The sequence below is a fragment of the Geotrypetes seraphini genome, chromosome 19, assembly GCF_902459505.1.
Source record: "Geotrypetes seraphini chromosome 19, aGeoSer1.1, whole genome shotgun sequence".
NCBI lineage: Eukaryota > Metazoa > Chordata > Amphibia > Gymnophiona > Dermophiidae > Geotrypetes > Geotrypetes seraphini.
Genome location: NC_047102.1, coordinates 10,033,928 through 10,054,040, shown reverse-complemented (window position 1 = coordinate 10,054,040; position 20,113 = coordinate 10,033,928). Strand labels below are relative to the sequence as shown.

General features: G+C 41.2%; 1 protein-coding gene across 2 annotated transcripts in view; it reads right to left on the bottom strand.

The window, feature by feature from the left end:
- Positions 1 to 20,113, bottom strand: part of TTC17 (tetratricopeptide repeat domain 17) — an 81,063-nt gene that overhangs the window by 6,037 nt on the left and 54,913 nt on the right. For both annotated transcript variants that reach the window (XM_033928004.1, XM_033928003.1), the window contains exons 17-23: positions 9,556 to 9,717; positions 8,321 to 8,571; positions 7,008 to 7,173; positions 4,889 to 5,009; positions 2,796 to 2,955; positions 1,276 to 1,359; positions 554 to 673 (exon numbers count right to left, since the gene is read on the bottom strand). In XM_033928004.1, the coding sequence (XP_033783895.1) occupies positions 554 to 673; positions 1,276 to 1,359; positions 2,796 to 2,955; positions 4,889 to 5,009; positions 7,008 to 7,173; positions 8,321 to 8,571; positions 9,556 to 9,717 (1,064 nt within the window). The remainder of the gene's footprint in view (positions 1 to 553; positions 674 to 1,275; positions 1,360 to 2,795; positions 2,956 to 4,888; positions 5,010 to 7,007; positions 7,174 to 8,320; positions 8,572 to 9,555; positions 9,718 to 20,113) is intronic.

The window sequence follows — 20,113 nt, the reverse complement described above, 5'->3', positions numbered from 1 at the left end:
TTTGCTTTACACTTAGTTTCAATCTCTATTAAATCAACTATTTGGACTGGGGATTCTTGTATTGTTCTGGAAGTTGTTGTTGTTCCTCCTCTTTTAATGTAATATACACTAATGCTTTGGTAACATAGTGGAATAAGTTTGTCTATTGTATTGTATTTGATTTGGCTCACGCATTTAGATTTTTAATGTCTATTGACGTCTGTTTACTGAAACCTGCAGAGAAATATAAAGATAGTGGAGTATAACTAAAGTTAAATAAAAACTTAATAAACTCTCCCCAATATTTGCTCAGCAGGCTTATGGATTTTGTTTTTCCACAAACATTTGGTCTAAAAATTAAAATAAATAAAAGAACATCAATCTCTTTGAATAGGGTGCTTGGTGATGAGGGCAGCTGATCTCCCTGGCAAAACCCCCAAGATTTAAAACTTGTTTGCTGCCTCCCATCCTCTCGCCCCTCATTTTAAGAGGTGCACACAAGCAGTTGTTGAAAAAGTCAGCTCGGCAGGAAGGAAACAGCCTAGTGGGCAGCCTCCAGATTCATATCACATACCTTCATGTGATGTGGAGCGTAGTGCAAAGCTTGTCGTAGGCAGTCTATGGCTTTCCTTCCTTGACCTTTCACCCTCCAGTAAAGAGCTGCCACACTAGACAATACCCAGGATGTCTGGTTCTAAAAGGCAGAAATAATAAAACAAGTTTGAAATACAGATATAGAGCAGAGAAAATGTTTATGAACTCCTGGGGATAGTCTATATTAGCAAATTTATGCTCAAAACATAATTAAATCTAAATCTAAACCTTCATAAAATAACCCAAGGCATGGAGGAGGAGTTTAAATGATAGAGCACTAGGCTGAAACCAGGGAAGTTCGGTTTAAATCTCCCTGCAGCTCCCTGTTATCTTGGGAAAACCTTCTATTACTTTAGGTACAGACTTGTGTGATTCAAGAACTTCCAATTCCTAACGTAGGGGAAGGGATTTCCTTTATTGGAACTTAGAAATCTGTGCAACAAAATTATTCTACTAAAAGAAATTGTTCCTAGCCAGAAATCATGAATTTCAGGCTGTGAAAACTTTTTTTCTCAAGCCTCCCTTTCAACTTGTTTTGTTGGGCTTCTAATTTAAAAAGACCACTCACTTCCCTATATCTCGGCATGGCTGCTTAAAGATGTACATAAAATAAACTGCCAGTGCAGTATAGCGCAGAGATGTGAATTGTTCGTGTTGACCTCACCACACTGGCATTTATTGCATTGACACTCATACACATACCTTTTCCAAAACTTTGGCTATGCGGGTTCCAACTTGTTCAAAGGATTGTGGGGGGTGTTTATCTTTTCCAAGATTCTGTAAGACCTGAAGAAAAAATAAATACGTCAAACAAACTTAGTGGAATTGGATTTATTTTCCTCCCTCTATTTAATTTTGTGGCTGGTAAGTGTCCTTTAAAAAGGAAGAGCCAGATGTGACCTGTATGGCTAGCATGGGCCATATTGGTAGAGTCCTTAAAAGGGGAAGCGGCATAGAGAAAGCAGTTACTTACCTGTCACAGGTGTTATCCAGGGACAGTAGGCAGATATTCTCACAGATGGGGTGATGTCATCCACGGAGCCTAGTACGGACAGGGCTAAAGTGTACTGAAATTCTAGGAGGTTGAATTGATGGTTGAATGAGCAGTATGAAGTGATGACGCCTTGACTAACCAGTCGTCAAGATAAGGGAATACATGGAAGCCTTAGGAGCAGAGCGTTGCAGCTAATACAGCTAAACATTTTGTGAACACTCTGGGTGCTGATGGTGGCGTCGGCTTCAATGCAGATACCCTGTTATGGGCTTCCGATACAGCGGATATCTTTGATGATCTGGATAAGGACCCAAAAAGTTTCTCGTGCTGGAGCTGTCTGGCCTTCAAAGATCTTTTGCTTGCAGGACTCAACCTGGTGGTTAAGTCCCAGATACTGGAGGCACCAACTGTGCACATCAGTGCCTGAGATAGTCCTGCTGCACCGGGTGCACTGCTTGAACCCACTAGAAATCTTAGACACTGAAGGAAAAACCATCAATGGCAAGTCAAAGGACTCAGTGGTCCTGGGGAGGTCGAGAAGGTGAAAATCCAAAAATGGGTCGACTTTCCCACCCTGAAAACAGGCTGAATGGCGCCAAAAGGCCTAAAATATCGACAGTTGAATAAATTGAATAAAATTTAATAAAGAAAAAATGAACAATATACTGAGGAAAATAAAAACGGGAACGCACAAAAGAAAAAAGCTGACGTGCTTTGAAGAAGACTGAAAAAAACATTCCTTCTTAGCTCCACAGAAAACAAAGAACTGACGTTGGGTGGGAAGGCATCGGCGCATATGTGGTACGGACAGTCTCGAGACTTTTGAAGAAGTTTAAAGTGACAGCAAACTTTTGCACTGTCCATCCTGGGTTCTATGGATGACGTCGCCCCATCTGTAAGAATATTCTGTCTCCTTGTCCATGGATAATATACGGCTTCATTATTTATTTCATTTGATAGCATGCTTTGAACTAAGTTCAAACTTAGATACAATACCAAATCAACAAATATATATATATATCTTTCTTAAATCCCTCACAGCAATGAATGATCTTACCTACCTACCTGCTCACCAACCCCTTCCCTTCTTAAGCACAAATCATCCGAACAATCTCAAGCTTGAATTTCAGGCTTCGGTCTGCCACTCCCCATTATGGAGTTATAGAAAGCTGTCAAGAAGCTGTGACATTATTTTGGAAAGCAAGATTTAATAAAAAAACATGCACACCTCTTTCAGTTGGCTCTCCCCAGTGTAGTGTATATTAGCCCGGTTGGACACTCCATGCAGGTGGTCTAGAGTGTGCATACTGGCAGCTAAGTTGGCATTACACAGAGGTTCTATACTTGGTTCCTGTAGCTGTGTCTCAAAATCTATGTGCTCTGTAATACTAGAAAGTAAACAAAATAAGACATTTTTAGTATAAGGAGACAAGGTTTTTATAGTTTGAAAAAGCTTGTTTCTGAAACATTATGGATTTTATTCCCAAATGAGTACAGAAAAGAAATCTTTATTGAATAAGGCCCAATAAATTCCACTTAAATTTTCTTTGTAGATGAGGCAAAATCATGAAAGCTTGCTTTAGTTAGATATGTATGTGGTTAGATATGGATATGGTTTGTTACTCATCATTAACATCAAAAAAGAAACCATTTCACCCTCTCTTTATTTTTACAGTCTTGAATCGACACTGCAGTTATCCTAACATTCACTCAAATATCCTCTCTGGAGGGCTCTGAGGCTGTTTTCACCACAGGAACTACAATGCTATAATCAGATCAATTTTCAAATGATGAACCTTGTGTGATAGAAAACGAGCTAGATATGACATCAACTGGAAGCAGTGGTAATTTTAGTGCTGGCGATACCATGTGTGTAAGATTTCCACAACAGCATTCCACAGGAAAAGCCACACTGGTGCTACTGAGGTTCAAACACCACTCACAGGGGTGGCAGCGATGCTGCTCAGGATGGCAATGCTGGTGGTGTGTGCATGCAACTGTCCCAGTGCAGCAGTATTAGTGATATGTGCAGAGAAAGTTCTTTGCATTTCCTCTGAAATTGAATGACTATAAAAAAGAATATAACTAAATATGGATGCCACAAATTAAAATAAACCTATTCCTCAAACCAAGAAGTTCCCTTTTCTCTTAGTAGCAAAAGCAAAAGAAAGAAACAAAATATAATACATTGAGCAATAAATTATGGATCAATACTTTGTTTTCTGTGAAATTTTTCTTCTCATGATTGAGCATCTCCCCCCCCCTATTTTTTTTTTTTTTTTAAAGACTCACTCCTTGTAGAGTTCAACTACATCATCTAGAATGCCTATAGGAGAAGTGCAGAAGGTACCTATTTTATAAAAGCTTGTTCCAAATCTCATCAAATATAAATATTTAATTCATTAATGGACTTCAATGGCTAACCCCAGGTAACAATGTTAATTATGAGGATTAAACTAGCCAATCTCTTCATCAGTCCAAACTACTTATGTGCAAATTCAGTATTTCATTTTCATAGTTTCCATGTTTGACAATAAAATTATTATTCAACTACTCATCTTATTGCAGCTTCAGTCTTAAATGGAAACTCCCGCCATATCACGTTTCGCCAAAGGCTGTCTCAAGGGATTTGCCCTTAGCAAGTGCACACGCCACTTCGAATACACATATTTTTCAAAAATAAAAACAACATAAATCCAGTCCTTACGCTGCAAAAATTCACATGCACAAATTTCACCTGCTCTACAGAAAGGGGAAAGACCCTGCCTAAGCGCCACCTCTGAGAATGCCTATGTGCAGATAAAAGATGGCATAGTTTCCCTGCACGTGCTTTCAACTGGCATATGCGCTGGCACAATTTCATAAAAGCCCCTTTCTGTGTGTAAAACAGGCTTTACAGTGGGAAAAGCCTTATAAAATTACCTTTGTAAGCCTCCAAAGAAACCACCTAGAATCCAAAGTAGCGTAGAGCACTACCCAGCAGCAGCCCATTCCTCTGCATATCATACAACCATGAGACCCCACCAGGTGAGAGTACCAGGGAGACCTGGGAATTACTGCGTTGCTTTTCAATTGCTGAACCCTGGTATGGTCTAAATCACCGGGGAAGTATACTATAGGTAAATGAGCTTCTGAGAGGTTAGTGTAATAAAACAAATTCAAAAGCAACTAATTTCCATTCAGGTTCAATTCTCTATGCAAATGAGATCTTCCATTCTGTAGGGCAGTTTTAGCAGTTGAAATAATCCAGATCTGAAGAAGGTGCCTCACTCTCTCCATCCTCTTTCCTGTTGGGGCCATAAAGGTGTAAAGGATACTTACTCAATATTCTTAGCAGATACGCCAAGCCAGGTGCTGGCCACTGTAGAGAGCTCTACCCTGCGGAGCTTTAAACATTCATCAGGGCTGGGCCAGCCTAGGCTGTGGTAGTTGGGCTTTATACCTGCAAAGGAAAACTGCAGTGATCAAGCTGTCTCCTTTTATGCAAAATTAGTCTGATCATTAGATCTGTCCTTTTTACATCTCCTCTCCCTCCCCAGGAGATAATTCAAATACTGTAAGTCACTCGCACCAGAAGGACCTATTATTGCCAAGCAGTCTTTCAGATGATGCCCGCTTACAAAACTTGCCCCTGGAAAGGACCTTAACTCAAGCTGATCCTGCTCCCTTTCAAAGGATACCTACTTACCCTCAGCTATAATCATGTTTAGAGTGGAACATAAAAACATTAGAACCAGTGTAATTAAATTACAATTATTTCTCATCATGGAAGAAGACCTTTGCTAACTAGTGATGTCATATGACCTAATGAAATCTCATTTCATGTAGAAGTTTACTTTAATGACATTTAACTTTCTCCTTCCTCTAGCACATGTCTGCAGCAGGCTTGCATTTCAAAGCAAATACGAATAAACAGCTGTATTGAAGTGAAATATTTAAAAGGTTAAGCCTACCATTTTGTAAAGAGAGATCGTCCTTATGTTATGCTTTCTAGAGTGCAAGGGCTACTCAGAGGCATTGGGAGATGTCCCATCATATGATTTGCTTTGGAGAGGGTGTGGTTAGGGATATTCCTGGGGAAAAACCTTAATATTCTTGGAAGTGCATAGAACTTAAGTAATATTTTCTCTTGTTTTGGGGGTCAAGAAAATATTTGAAAAAAAAGAAACCCCCATTTTAAGGGCAATTTCTAAAGGACCTAAATTGCCAAACGTACTATTACACAATTCAAACTAGAATTACATATCAAAATCAAAAATCAGAGGTCACTGGGGCATTTACTTTGAGCACTGCAATCTGCAAAACCTGGCTCCAAATTCTCACTCAAGATGGCAACCATGAGGGACCCACATATAATGCAGAGCTTGTAAAGCTACTACAACTGCCCCCCTACCCCTTTCAAATCTAGAAACAGCATTCTATACAGAAACTGCTGGAATTCTTTCCATAGCGAAACGAGCAAAGAGAGACCAATGTTCCACACAGATTCCGATACAAACAGAAACAAAAACAGTGGAATAGAAGATCCTGGATGTACAGGAGATTTCAAGTGCAAATGTTTATTGTTCTCAAAATATCACTGATAATTTCACAAAAACTCCCTTGAATTTAGAACTTCTGTATCAAAATTGTAATTGTACCATATACTCTTGTCTCACGGGTTATACTGTGAGCACAGGACCCTACATGGGCCGTGTTTTGGTGGTACTTTGCTTTCCTCAGGGGTCCTATGGTGACATGGAGATCAAAGTAAAAGATACAAAAACAGAGTAAGATTAGAATAATACACACATTAAATGTAAGGAGTAAAAAGCTAAAATAACGGCAAAGATAATGTGTGTATTATTCTAATCTTACTCTGTTTTTGTATCTTTTACGTTGATTTCCAAGTCACCTTAGGACCCCTGAGGAAGGCAAAATACCACTGAAACATGGCCCGTGAGCCAAGAGTATATGGTACAATTACTGTTTCAATTTTGACACAGAAGTTCTGCTTTCAAGGGTGTGTTTGTTAAATTATCGATGATATTTTGAAAACAAACATTTGCACTGAAATCTCCTGTACATCTGTTCCACTGGTTTTGTTGCTGTTTGTTTTGAAATTCTTTCCATACCGCAACCCAGAAGGAAGAATTGACAAGAAAGTGTGCTGTAGGATGGCTAAGAGTACCATGACACAGCTTACAGGTGGAAGCCATTGACTTTATATACAATCCCTGCTTGTATAGCATAATTATTGTGGGAAGTAAGAGAAAGCATGTTTCCTTTCTAAACTGCTGCACAAACTCAAAAGGAGAGGCTTTAAAACATTTGGAAAGTGTTTTTTCCCCTTATTTGTCTCATACTGACTGTAGCTTCTGCATTCCCATTCTTCTGAAGAAAAGAGGATAACCAAGCAAACATGAGTACCAAAGGAATTTAGCAAAAACTTCAACCCTACCGAGTGGTCCAGGAGACGGAATCTTTGGGCCACTGATTTCTAGGGCAGTATGAAAATGGGTTTCAGTTTCTGAATTAGCCGCTTCCTCTCCAGTCTTCACTGCTGGCTCCTGAGGATCCTGACTGTTGGTTTTTGGTTTCTTTAAACGTTTCACCTGGAATGTTATCTACAGAACAACATTGTGAGTGAGGAATCCTGAAGACAGAGTAGCTCTGAAAGCAGCGGCCTGTCTAAAATCTAAGCATTCTGGAATGTCAGAGGTATAATAAGTTACCTATATGCCTATATTTACCACATCATAAGGGGTGCGTGTAAATCTAGCAATCTACTCAACTACATGGCAAGTAAACATTTCATCCCGGTTTTCCTGCACATACATTCACTTACTGTAAATCATGCCTGTGAAGACATTAATAGTGGGAATGAAAAGTGGGACAGGAAAAAGACATTGCAATAAAAAATTGCCTATAATTCTGGTATTTACTTTGAGAGTTTCTTCTAGTGAACTGTATCACATAACAATGACCTATGAAGAGGATTAAAATAACTTCTCTGATCTCCATGACACCTATTACTGTGATCAGAAACCCCAGCCCAAAGGGGGAAAAATCCAAATTTTTAGCAGAGTTTACAATCATGCACAGCAATGTTTTTTCAGCAGTGTCTATTTCAGGGGGCAATTTTCAGAAGCCACTAACCAGAGTAAATGCCATGTATTTTGCATTTTCAAACTATGTGTGTTCTTTGAGGGGAAAAAAGAACCTGCAAATATCTAAGAACAATTTTCCCTTTGAAAGCTGGTACAATATCTTCAGCTCTTAAGATGGTTTTGAAAATTGTCTTAGATTTAATGTCCAGTATCTGAAAATCTCTTCTGTGGTGGCAAGAGGTCCACATTATCCCTCATATCATGACAAAGTATAATATATTCTAGGTTGCCAATTCAAATAATGCTCAGGTTGGTAACAACTCAAAAGCAATCTGCCAGGCTATGTCAGGCAGGAATAAATCATTTCAATTGCTAATTGTTAGTTGACACATCGCTGAAATCCGATCTCATGCATAATCATTACAAATGAAATTGTTAGATTTAACAGAGGGGCAAAAGACCAAAGCCAGACTATCTCTTACAGGTCATTTTTCAAGTTACAGAGGCAGGACATGGTCTGTGCTTTGCATTACAAGGGCACTCAGAAGTTCCGTTTTCCTAGGACTGTTAATCTGACCATCTAGTTTGGAAAAAGCACAAAATCAAAGAGGAAAAAATTAAATCAATACAATTGGTAATAACTGATGTTTGAATTGGCTCTTACCCATTCAGCCTCCTCATCATCTTCACAGTCTCCAAAACAGGAGCCCGACATGCCATCCTGGGAACTTTTCTTCAGAACTCTTATGCCTTGCAAATCCATCCGACAGCCTTTTGCCTCTAGTGCTCCCTCAAATGCTTCAAGAGGCCATGTGTTTTCAAACTCATCTACCAGAGCCAGCATTTCTTCAGACATTTGAGTGTCACCCACATCTTCCTGCCCATCACTGGCATTGCTTTCTGCAACAACTGTGTCTGATAATAGAGGATCGAATACCACTTCATTTAGTTTAAACCAAGTTTGTCCACTTTTTTTTTTAAACAGGGGAGGGGAGTCAACATTTTATATTTTGTAACATCCAGAGGGCTCACGTTCATTTGCACTCTTGTTCTCTCATGCCCCTCAGCCTCTCTCTCTCCCCCAATGTACTCTCCACAGCCTTCATTAAAAGAGAATCGGTGGGATTACTGTTTCCCCACTTCAACTTGGCTCCCCTCGGTTAAAGGTTGCAAACGCAAAAAGTATCATGACCATCTGATCTCATTTCAAGCAGCTGCTCATAATAAGGCCTTTCACTCACTGCTACTATCATCTTATTCTTACGAACATTTCAGAAAGCAACTTAAAGCCTTTCTTTTTTCTAAATATCTGATTGACTAGCTGTTCTCGATCTTTTCCTTGTAATTATGCAACTTTTGTAAACTGCATTGAACTTACGGTTATGCGGTATAGAAGCATGCTGTAACATAACATAAGTGAGCCATCCCTGGATATTCATAGGCACTTAACCATAAATGGGGTTGACTTACAAAACACTGCTCGCCATGGGCTGAATATTGACTTGTTATTTCCTAGTAACAAACCTAGGTAGCCATTTGAAACAACACTAACTATACACACACAAAAAAATATTACCTTCTTCCAAGAAATGAAGAACAGGGAGTGAGAGATAATGGTTACTGCAGATGGGCAAACTAGATAGGCCATTTGGCCTTTATCTGCCATCATGTTTCTATGAGGTGGAGAAGTATTTTCTGGAACATAACAGCTCAGAAAAAAAACACACGCACACACACATAGATGCTCACAATTTGAGCTGGCTTCTTAAAATAGCAACTAGAATAGACAATAGAAATATCAAGGTTCCAGCTTAGAAAAGAAAGCAAGAAACAAGGATAAAGATCAAAAAGAGAAAAAAAATGGATGCAGCAGCTCCCAAAACTGCAAATATGACCTACTTCCAAGTCTTAATGAGGAAGACTTCTCTATGACATCATGACTGATAGCTGTGCCTCTCTCCAAGGAGACCTCCTCTACTGCTGTTACCACCAGCTCCTCAGGGATTTGGAAATACTTCTGCTGTTCAAGGTTCCCTTCTAGAGGTGTCCTCTGGCAGTGACCTTGCAGAAACAGAAATGTTAAGATTGGATGATTTAGCGTCCTCTGACTCAAGTCCCTTCTGCAAGAGACATTTGTTTGCAAAAAAGAGGCTCTAACCACCTTAACTGACTAATTGAATGGTTCCACAGTCACTAGGTTATCACCCCATCATTGGAATTGCCTGAAAGCTCAACTTGCCAATTGTATTAAACTCAGGTTACCAAGGGTGGAATGAAGGTAAAAGTGCTCACAGGCAATAACATATATGTCCACTAAAACCATCTGCAATGCCAAGAAATTGTTCCAACAGCCCGACAAAGGCTACTATATCAATTCTGATCTTTGTGGTCCCTACTCATTATTCCTTGTATAACTGTAAAATACATATGTTTATTCCAAGTTCATTTGATACAGCTATTTGTGCAGTTAATAATCTAACCATTTTCTAAGTATTTCCCTCTATCTGTCCCAGCGGGATTACAATCTAGCTATGGTACTTGGGGCAATGGAGGGTTAAAGAGGCTTGTCCAGGGTCACAAGTTGCGGTGCTGGGATCAAAGCCATAACCTCAAGGGTTGGAGGAATCCTGAAAGCCTGACTAACTGGGTGTGTCCATAAGAATAGCCTTATTAGGTCAGACCAATGGTCCATCTAGCCCAGTAGCTCATCCTCATGGTGGCCAATCTGGGTCACTAGTACCTAGCAAAAAGCCAAAAAGGAGCAAAATTCCATTCCATCGATCCAGGGCATCCTCCACATCTCCCCTCAGCCGATTAGCCTTTCTTCACAGGGAAGTCAACCGTCCCCTTTGCCCTTTTCATTGACCTTCTCTGTACCTTTCCTAAGTTCGCTATAACTTTTTTGAAACATAAATACATGACACTTTCCAAGAAGTACAGCCACTGCACTAAATTCAAGAGACATAACAAAACATAATGAGAGATGATGTCCCAAAAGCCCAGGCACTTTGGAGAGTGCTCGATATGGAATGGGATTCAGGAGCATCAGCAAAGAAAGCTGGCAGTGTATGAAACCTTATATTTATTAGTACACTTATATTCCACCTAAGGCTCAGGCTGCTTACAAGGAACATATACAACTGACACAAAAATTAACAGAACAAAATTAAACTGAAATATGCCATCTATCATGGAGATATTACAGCTAAGCCACCGGTGGATGATGGAAGATAAAGAAAAAAATTTTTCTAACCTCATTTTCTCCTAAAAGTCTTCTTAAGCCATACTCGAAATTGTAGAACTCAAAAAAATTGAATGTTTAAGCTTCTACATATCCATTCAGCAGTTTCCCGCTCATTTTCACACTTGGCTACCTCCACCCATGATGCCCTCGCCTGCATTTTTCCTCCTCCCTTCCCTTTTCTCACTTCAATGAAAATTTAATTGATTTTCTGCTTTTAAAAACCTCCTGCTACATGCTAACAGCTTTGTGTGCAATTTATAAGACTTAGTGACGTACAGATAGTACGCAGGCTGCTTTTGATAAAACAGTTTCACGTACTCAAAGGCAAAGGGTGGGGGGGGGAACTACACTGCCTTTGCCCTTGAGTGGGAGCTGTTATGCTTGGACAATTTGCTATCCTGATGAATGTGATGAGCAGAAAAAAGTAGTGGTAAAAAAAATTCTGCAAGAGGGACAAAAATGTTATTTCTTACAAAACAAAAGTATGGCACCAAGGACTAACATGCAAATAGTATGAAGATAATATTAACTTACAACTAGAACAAGAAATTATCCTTCTTGAAATGGAACAGTTACATAGAAACACGATGGCCAAATGGCCCATCCGCAACATTTACTATCTTCTCTTCTCCCTATAGACTAAGGCTCTTTACACCTGTATTATGAGGTCATAGAGCATTATTGTTATAAGCTAAGGCTCTTAACAGTTGCATTGTGAAATCTTAGAGCTTTATGGTTATAGAAGAAGCATCCACTATCTCTTCCTCTCCCTAAGAGGTCCCTCACTTTCTTGAATTCAGACACAGTTTTTGTCTCCACCACCTCTACCAGGAGGCTATTCCACGCATCTACCACCCTTTTATTAAATATGGAAGGCAAGTGTCAAAAATCAGAAGATATGCTTCCCCCCTCAATGATGAGGCTTTAGATGCAGGTGATTGACACCTTTGTTAAGTGTGCAGGAGTCTAAGAGCGATGGTCGGTGGTATCTCACGTACCTTGCTTGGCTCCGGTCAAGGCTAGGGGTGTGCTGGCAGGATTTAGCTCAGTGTGCAACTGCAGTAGCCTGGCTAACCAATTCCACAGCAGCATTTTCAGTACATATAGTGCCTGTTGGCGGCACAGAATGCGCTTGCTCCTGAAGAGATAGCGCTTGTGCGGTACGCAGCACAATTTGCACTTGTTGCTGCACAGATACTGGTACTTTTCACAGAATGCGCCTCTGCAGAGGCATCTGATCTTTGCTTCTTCACTGGAGAAGATGCTTGCGTTGCAGCAGCATTGGAGGGGGAAGTATGCTTGAGCTTCTTAGCTTTCTTATTCGGTTCCCCCAACGGCGGCAGCACCGAAGTAGCTGAAGTAGAGCTGGAGTAGGCTGTGAAGAGGAGACTGTGCCCTGGAGTTGGCCATCCTCAATATTGCTTCAAAATTAATTGGGGGGAGAACGACCCTGAGAGAAAAGCCACCGACACGAAGTTCCTCAGAGAGGAGAAAGAAGCTAGTAGGCCCAGGTCTAAAAGCACTCCTTTTGTTGAAACTGGCAAATAAAATTAATATAGGAAAGCACAAAATATTGGCATTCAGCCTGTGCTTAAGCCTCTGAAAAGTTCAGAAGACAAGCTTGCTCCTATATTTACGGACCCTGAGCTCTGAGGTGGCATACAGCAGTCCAGCATCTCCCTTCTCTCTATCTCCCATCAATCCATCAACTCACCTCTGTCTCCTCCTGTCAGCCACTGCCGTTCGCCATGTGGTCGATCCGCTGCTGACAGGCGGGGTCCAGCTCCGGCGCGTCGCTCGCGCACAGCAGCGGGAGCAGCGCCACCAGCAGCAGCGCCGCCATCGGGAGCCCTTCTCGAGGGGGGCAGGACAGTCTGCTGAGGAGCTTCGGGGGCTGCTGAGGCAGCAGAGACGGACCAGCCGAGCTGAACTGGCATCCCCCCCCCTCCCCGGTGCCAGTGCCGCTCTCCCTCTCAGCAGGCCGGGCCGGAAAAAGAGGAGACTGTTGTGTGGTGACATATAAGCGTGCATGCGCACTCTTGTGGCCACATCGTGACGGATCAGGGAACACGGCTTTAGAGTACACATGCGCGCTTACCATTTTATTATTATAGATGAATTAGATAATACTCTTGCTGCTGCATTCTGTGCAATTTGAAGCATTCCTAGATATTTTTGGATACTCCCACTAAAAAGTCTGTTACAATAATCAAAGACTGGAAAAGCCACTGCATGTCTTTCAGACAAAATGAAAACCCAGAAAAAACAAGATATGCAAGATATGCAAGTCTTAAACTTTTCATATACTTGTATGTAAATGTGCTCAAAGGTGTTCTTGGAGAGACCAAACTGTGGAATAAACCCCCATGAGTAATAATCTCAACTACTTCTCAATCATTGCACATAATGATATGCCCAACAGTGCAAATCTGTTTACGATTTTAAAAAATGTGCACTTATCTCTTATAATGAACTCTTGGGTCCTGACGTGTTTTGCCAGCAGCTGATGGAGGCAGTCAAAAAGACTAAGCTAGTTTTTGAGGAACAGAAGCCTGAGGTTTTGTGATTTCTGCCTCGTCTGTGGTGGGAGTTTTGAAGAGGACGAGGTTGTTGGATAACGCCTCTTGTATGAATAGGAAGCAGGTTTCTGGGAAGATTTAGATGGCTGAAACTTAGCCTTGGATCCCGTTAAGGTGGTTCAGCTTTGTTCATGCTGGGTAAGTCTTTGGATGGCATCCTCTACTTTGTTCCTAAAGACAAGGAATGTTTGCTAAATGATCCTGAATATTAATGTCCATGTCAGAGACTCGCAGCCATGCAAAATGTCTCATAGTAATAGATAGCCGATGCTCTGGATGTCGCATCAAAAACTGTTCTTGCTATACACTTTCTGGTTTGAAGGAGGTTATGAGTAGTCTCCTGAAATTCTGGAAGCCTGTCAGATGGAATATATTGTTGAAACTTAATGAGTTGTTTAAGGTAAAATGACATAGTAGTTATAACTGAGAACCCTATTGGCCAACACAGAATTTTGGAAGAGGCAGAGTCTAAACTTGTTCATAGTGTGACCTTCTCGTCTTGGTGGAGAAGTAGCATATACTCTGGTACTGGAAGATTTTTTTAAGAGTAGATTCCACCAAGAGACTGATGTGCCAGTTGTGGCTTATCAAAGCCAGTACAGGATTGTATTCTATATCAAGAATCTATCTTCCTTGGAACTATAGGAAGAGTGAGAGGAGTCTCCCAATTCTAAAAAAGAGCCTCCTTAAGGAGATTATGTAGAGGCAATTTAAGGAGCTCTGCTCTGGGTTCAATATCAGATTCCAGCTTAACAGGCAAAGCTTTTTCCAACTGCCTGATTAATTTAGTAAAAGAAAGTCCTTCGGGAGGAGATCTATGGTGAAGGAGACAGATCTTATGGAATGCCATACGACTCTATAGCAGATAAGGTGGGTTCAAGATCAGAGTCAGTGTCCCGTTGAGAAAGATCAGAATCAACATCTGCAACTCCAGGAGGTTCTCTATATGAAGGAACTCTAGGAGATTCTCTATACGAAGCAGAAGAAGAATGCTTCCTTGTCTGAGAAGTGTGACAACTATGAGAACGTCAAGAAGGGCTCTATCGACAACGTCAGTACTGGTCAGATAAAGAGGAAGATGAAGTGCATCTATGAGACTATATCTTGATCTGCATCGAGAGGAATGGAAATCGGTACTGTGTGATGCACGCTTAGATTTAGAGGTGCCACGAAGACACCCACTCCCTCCCCCTGTGAAAAAAAGGCAGGAGGGATGCCACTCCTGCCATAAAGGCCTCCAGGCCCCCCTGCCCCGTACCTTAAAAGTTGGAAGTGTGAGGTACCGAAAAAACCTCCAGCTCCTCCTCTCTCAATGACAACACTGGGCCTTAGGCCCCTCCCCGATGTCATTGAGGGAGGAGGAGCAGGAGGTTTTTTTCAGTACCTCCTGGTTTTTCAGTACCTCCTGGTTTTAAGGTATGGGGCAGGGGGGCCTGAAGGGGGAGTGGGCGCCTTTGTGGCAGGAAGGAATGGGAATCCCTCTTGCTGTGGTGGCAGGAGTGAGTGAGCATCCCTCCTGCCTTTTTTTCAGGCATGGGGGAGGGAGTTCTTTCCTGGAAGGAGGGAGTTTGGCATCCATCCTGTCTTTTTTTCATGGAGGGGGGAAGGTCCATCGTGGCAGGAAGGAGTGGGCATCCCTCTTACCATTTGTTTTAGGTTGGGGGGGTGCACGATTGTCAGGGGTTGTTGGGGATGGACGGCGGCGGTGGGGGATTTTTTCATTTTATTTTTAATGGGATAGATATTTTGTGTGTGTAATACATGCAAAGTATCTGTGCCATCGAAAAAAAACCCAAAAAACTGGCAGACCCGTCGGTAACACCAGATGCTAAATAGCCAAGTGATGTTTGTGCATCAGTCACTTGGCTATTTTGTATGGGGTTTTACAAATTTGCATGGGTTGGATCAGATCAGATCAGATCGTTAAATGGGCAATCGAGGGGGAAAAACACGCGGTGGGCAGTTTTGTGCATTGGGGAATCTGATCCAATCAATCGCTAAACTGGTCAAACCGGTTTAGCGACGATTGGGACATGATCGGTAAGTTCTGTGCATCCCCCAATAAGCCTTGGCATTGTCCACTAGATATGCAGAAATAGTACTCCTAACTGCACTTAAAAGGAAGGTCTGAAAACATTCTGTACAGATATTGACTTTACAGGTTTAGGGTTCTAAATCCTTGCATATGCAGAAGCAGATTAAAGAACAAAGACTTCCCCCCCACTGGCTCCTACACCGATTTAAAAATACATAACAAAGCTTGGTTAAAAATAATCTGCAATAATTAATAGAGGATCTGCTTATTTTCAACTACTCCTTTCCCTCCTCCTCCCTGCCATGGGTTGCAGCTGGACCTTGACCATAATGACGTACACTAATCAGCCACAGCACACTCCCAGTGCCACCTGGGAGTGGGGCCCAAACACAGAGGAAAGGCATCTAAATTTAACTCACCAATCGCGTCAGCAGATAAGAGAGACTAGAGAACACAATTAGTGATGCCTCTCACATGCTGCTTTGCTGCTACATATAGAGCAAGAGGGGAAGCAGAAATGTGGCCGGAATTTCAATTATGGCCTCAAATAACTTTATTTTCTTTGGAGAGTGAGAGAGAAGAGAGGTATATACCAGCCTGGAATACTGATTGCTTTCTCTTGGCAGGCTTATATTGAGCATTTGAATGGCATTAACGGCATAATACCAATAATGTCTTTCAGCATTATTTATGACTTCTATTTATTTAAATGTTATTAGCTAATAAGAAAATACAGATGTTTGCCAGCCCTATAGCTTCCATTCTGAATGTGTTAAAACGGAATTTCCTATCCTTGTAAGATGGCAGCAAAATAGACAACATTCAAACCCATAAAAGAAGAACTAGTAGGCAAGACAAATAATTCTGATACCAAATGATGGAGCCATATAACTACAGCAGGTGCGATTTTATAATTTTATTTTTTAGCCTGGAGCATTGTTTTATGAACCAACCCCCTCCTTTACTAACTCATAGCGTGGGTTTTAGCGTCAGCAGCGACAGTAACTGTTCCAACGCTCATAGAATTCCTGCTGGCGCTAAAATCCGCGCTACATGTTAGTAAAGAAGGGGGTAATGCAGGTACTTATAAAAGCATACCTTTACACAATACAAGTGTAGGTGTTTTTTTTTTTGGGGGGGGGGGGACAAAGAATGAGTAGATTAGCACTTATGCCTGCATCTTCTAAAATACAGAAGAGCCTAAATTGTGCAGGAGCTTTTGAAGGTATTTTACAAGAGACACATAACTGCAAATATTGACTTTACAAACAGATACAAGATACAATGCCTTGAAAAAGCTTCAATACTGTTAATATTTTTTTCATATTCTTCTATCTAAAAAATAAAATTCAAACTGCACTGAAGTAAGAATTAGCTTACATACTCTTCACGTCTAATCCGAAAGAACTACAGAAATAATAAAAAATTAAGAAGTCATAAAGTTTTGGTTACACAAGTCTTTATGCCATTTATTGTAAGCTCGGTAGCCATAACTGGCCTTCACAAGGCCCAAAATAAGTCTCTTCCACTCCATGACCAACCACAATTCTTGTCACAATCAAGGCAGCTACCCATACTAGCATGACTATTGTCCAAGTATGTGGGATTGAACGATGGTTAGGTCTTTCTATCAGACTACTGGAGGTCTGTTTTTATGTTTAAGGATTTAGAGTGTGAACCGCTTTGTTCCTACATAGTAACATAGTAAATGATGGCAGATAAAGACCTGAATGGTACATCCAATCTGCCCAACAGTTACTTTCACCATAAATTCAAGATTAAACTAATCATCTTTTTTCTTTGATATTACTGGGTTGATATGACCACTGAAGTCCACCCGTTGAAGTAACCACTGGAGTTACTGTTGAAGTTTGGTACCTTAGGTTCCAACTACTGGAGTTGCAGTTGAAGCTCACGCCAGCTATCTGAACCCTCTCATCATTTGTGGGACACAGACCTTAAAATTCTGTCCAGCACCGTCCTCATGTTCCAAATGACAGGATTTTCCGTCGAAGCCCTCCCCAGCCCATCTTAAACCAAGATGCCATACTTGGGACACAGACTAGTCCTTCAATTTATACTATTTTGTAATTAGAGATCCACTGTGTTCATCCCATGTTTTTTGAATTCTGTCACCGTTTTCATCTCCACCACCTCTCTCAGGAAGCATCCGTCACCTTCTCCATGAAAAATAATTTCCTAACATTACTCTTATGTCTACCACCTTGCAACCTCAATTTATGCCTTCTAGTTTTATCATTCTTCCTTCTCTGGAAGAAATTTGGTTCAATATTAATACCTTTTAAGTACTTAATCGTCTGGTATCATATCATCCCTATTCCTCCTCTAGAGTATACATATTTAGGTCTTCCAGTCTCTTGTCTTTTGGCGCAAACCCCATATCATTTTTATAACATTCCTCTGGACCGCTTCAAGTCTTTTTATATACTTAAGACAGATACGGCCTCCAAAACTGAACACAAGTGGGGCCTCACCAATGACTTGTACAGGGGCATCAATACCTCCTTTCTTCTGCTGGTTACACCTCTCTTTATACAGCCTATCATCCTTCTGGCTACAGCCATTGCTTTGTCACATTGTTCGCCACCTTCAGATCCTCTCACCTCCCAGCAAATAACCACTGGTTGGCGCCTCAAACTAGAAGTGCCAGATGAAGGTCATACTCTCCCTTCTTACCAAAGCACTGGAAATCAGCTACCTCCTAACATCAATTGGACCTGAAACCGCCAAAATCGGAGTTCCTGTGGTCTGCTGTGTATGAAAAACCTGGGACTTTCCTGACGCTGAGGCTGAGGAACCAACCAACACGAAAAGGGAATCCCCAGCCATTCCGGTGGCAAGGGAATCCTTTTCTCCCTGACCGTCAGCGGCTGGGGAACCGTCCGTGTGAGAGTCGGAGGAAGCCCAGGCTTCCCCACGATCCGAAGCCAACTCATGAGGTATATGTGGCGGGGTGCCCTAGCTGCCGGCATCTGCTGCTGACGAGGCTACCCCACCGCTCCGGCTTGCACAGGCCGGCCACGAGTACCTCACGCCTGGAGCACAATGAGCATTTTTTCCCTTTAAAAGTGCTCATTATGCTGAAAACCACCCTAGCTGAAAGAAAAGTGCCAGTTAGATGAGAAAATACAGTAAAAAGGCAGTTTTAAAGGGAAATGAGCCCTTTAGACCGGCACACCTCAGGATTTTGTCTTTTTTTTTTTTTTTTTTTACAGAACAGACTCCACGGCTCTAAAAGATCGAGGGCTGACCAACCAGGGGGCCAGACCACCGGCTGAGGCACCTCTACAAAAATATGGGGAGGTGGAGGAAGGTGGGGAGAGGGACCAAAAACGAGATACGCCGAGTTTAACACCTGAGGTCAGATGGATCCCTAAACAGGACCCGTCCAAGCTCTATCCGGCACAAAAGGGGAACCCAGGAATCCAAAAAAAAATTCCAACACTACTAAGAGGGGAACCGAACTAGTCTTACCACCTGCTTTAATGGAGACTGAGGAAGACTGAGTTGCTAGGCAGATTCTAGCCTGACATACAACTTTGTGCTCAGTCTCCACCTGCTGGTAGCAGTGAGGCATATAACCCATTCGTAAGGACTATACCAGTCTACCAAACGATACAGAAGTTCACAGTTATAAAAGGAAGATTAAGGAAAAGTGTAGACTCTCTTACTCTGCTAAAGTAGAGCATAATACTGTTAACACCAAAGAATTATTTAAAGTGGTAAGTTTAATTTTTGATAATTCTTCCTTTCAACGAACAATTCAAGACACTCCTCCGACAGACAACGAATTAGCTTTTCACTTTAATTCTAAAATAATTAAATTCCGTCGGTTTTGTCAAAAAACATCAAATTTTCTGACTTTATCAATATCTGAATCCAATGAAAATTGTTTAGTAGATTTAAGTTGGAGCGCTTTCAAAAACCCAGAATGGACCGACTTCATGAAACTGTATTAAAAAATGTTGATTCTTACTATTTCTTCAATACGTGTCCCCCCACATGTTCTAAAAGCATCACCACCATCTTTTCAAAAACAATTGTTCAAATGGATGAGTCACATGCTTTATAATGGAGATTTCCTACAGATAAAGGGCATATAATAATAATCACTCCAATAATTAAAAATAGGAAAGAATCTGTTACCCTATCATCAAATTACAGACCTGTTGCTTCAATTCCATTCTTTGTTAAACTATTGGAAGGTCTGGTACATTTGCAACTAATGGACCATTTCTCAACCTGGTTTTCACCTTCTGCATAGTATCGAGACAGTTTTATCATCTATATTAAACTATTTACTCTGTTTGCAAAAGGCTCTTGTACCACAGTTTGATCTAAGTAGTGCTTTTGATTTGGTAATCATTCTATATTGTTGGATTGTCTTGACTGCATGGGTATTTCTGGAAAGGTAATGAAATGGTTTCAAGACTTCTTAAAATCCCAAACCTACCAAGTTTATTTTGAAAACACTCATTCAGGTACATGGGACAACTCCTGTGGTGTTCCACAGGGCTCCCCCTCTTTCACAATTGTTGTTCGCTATACTCTTTAATTCGTCGTATGTACAGTTTCCCT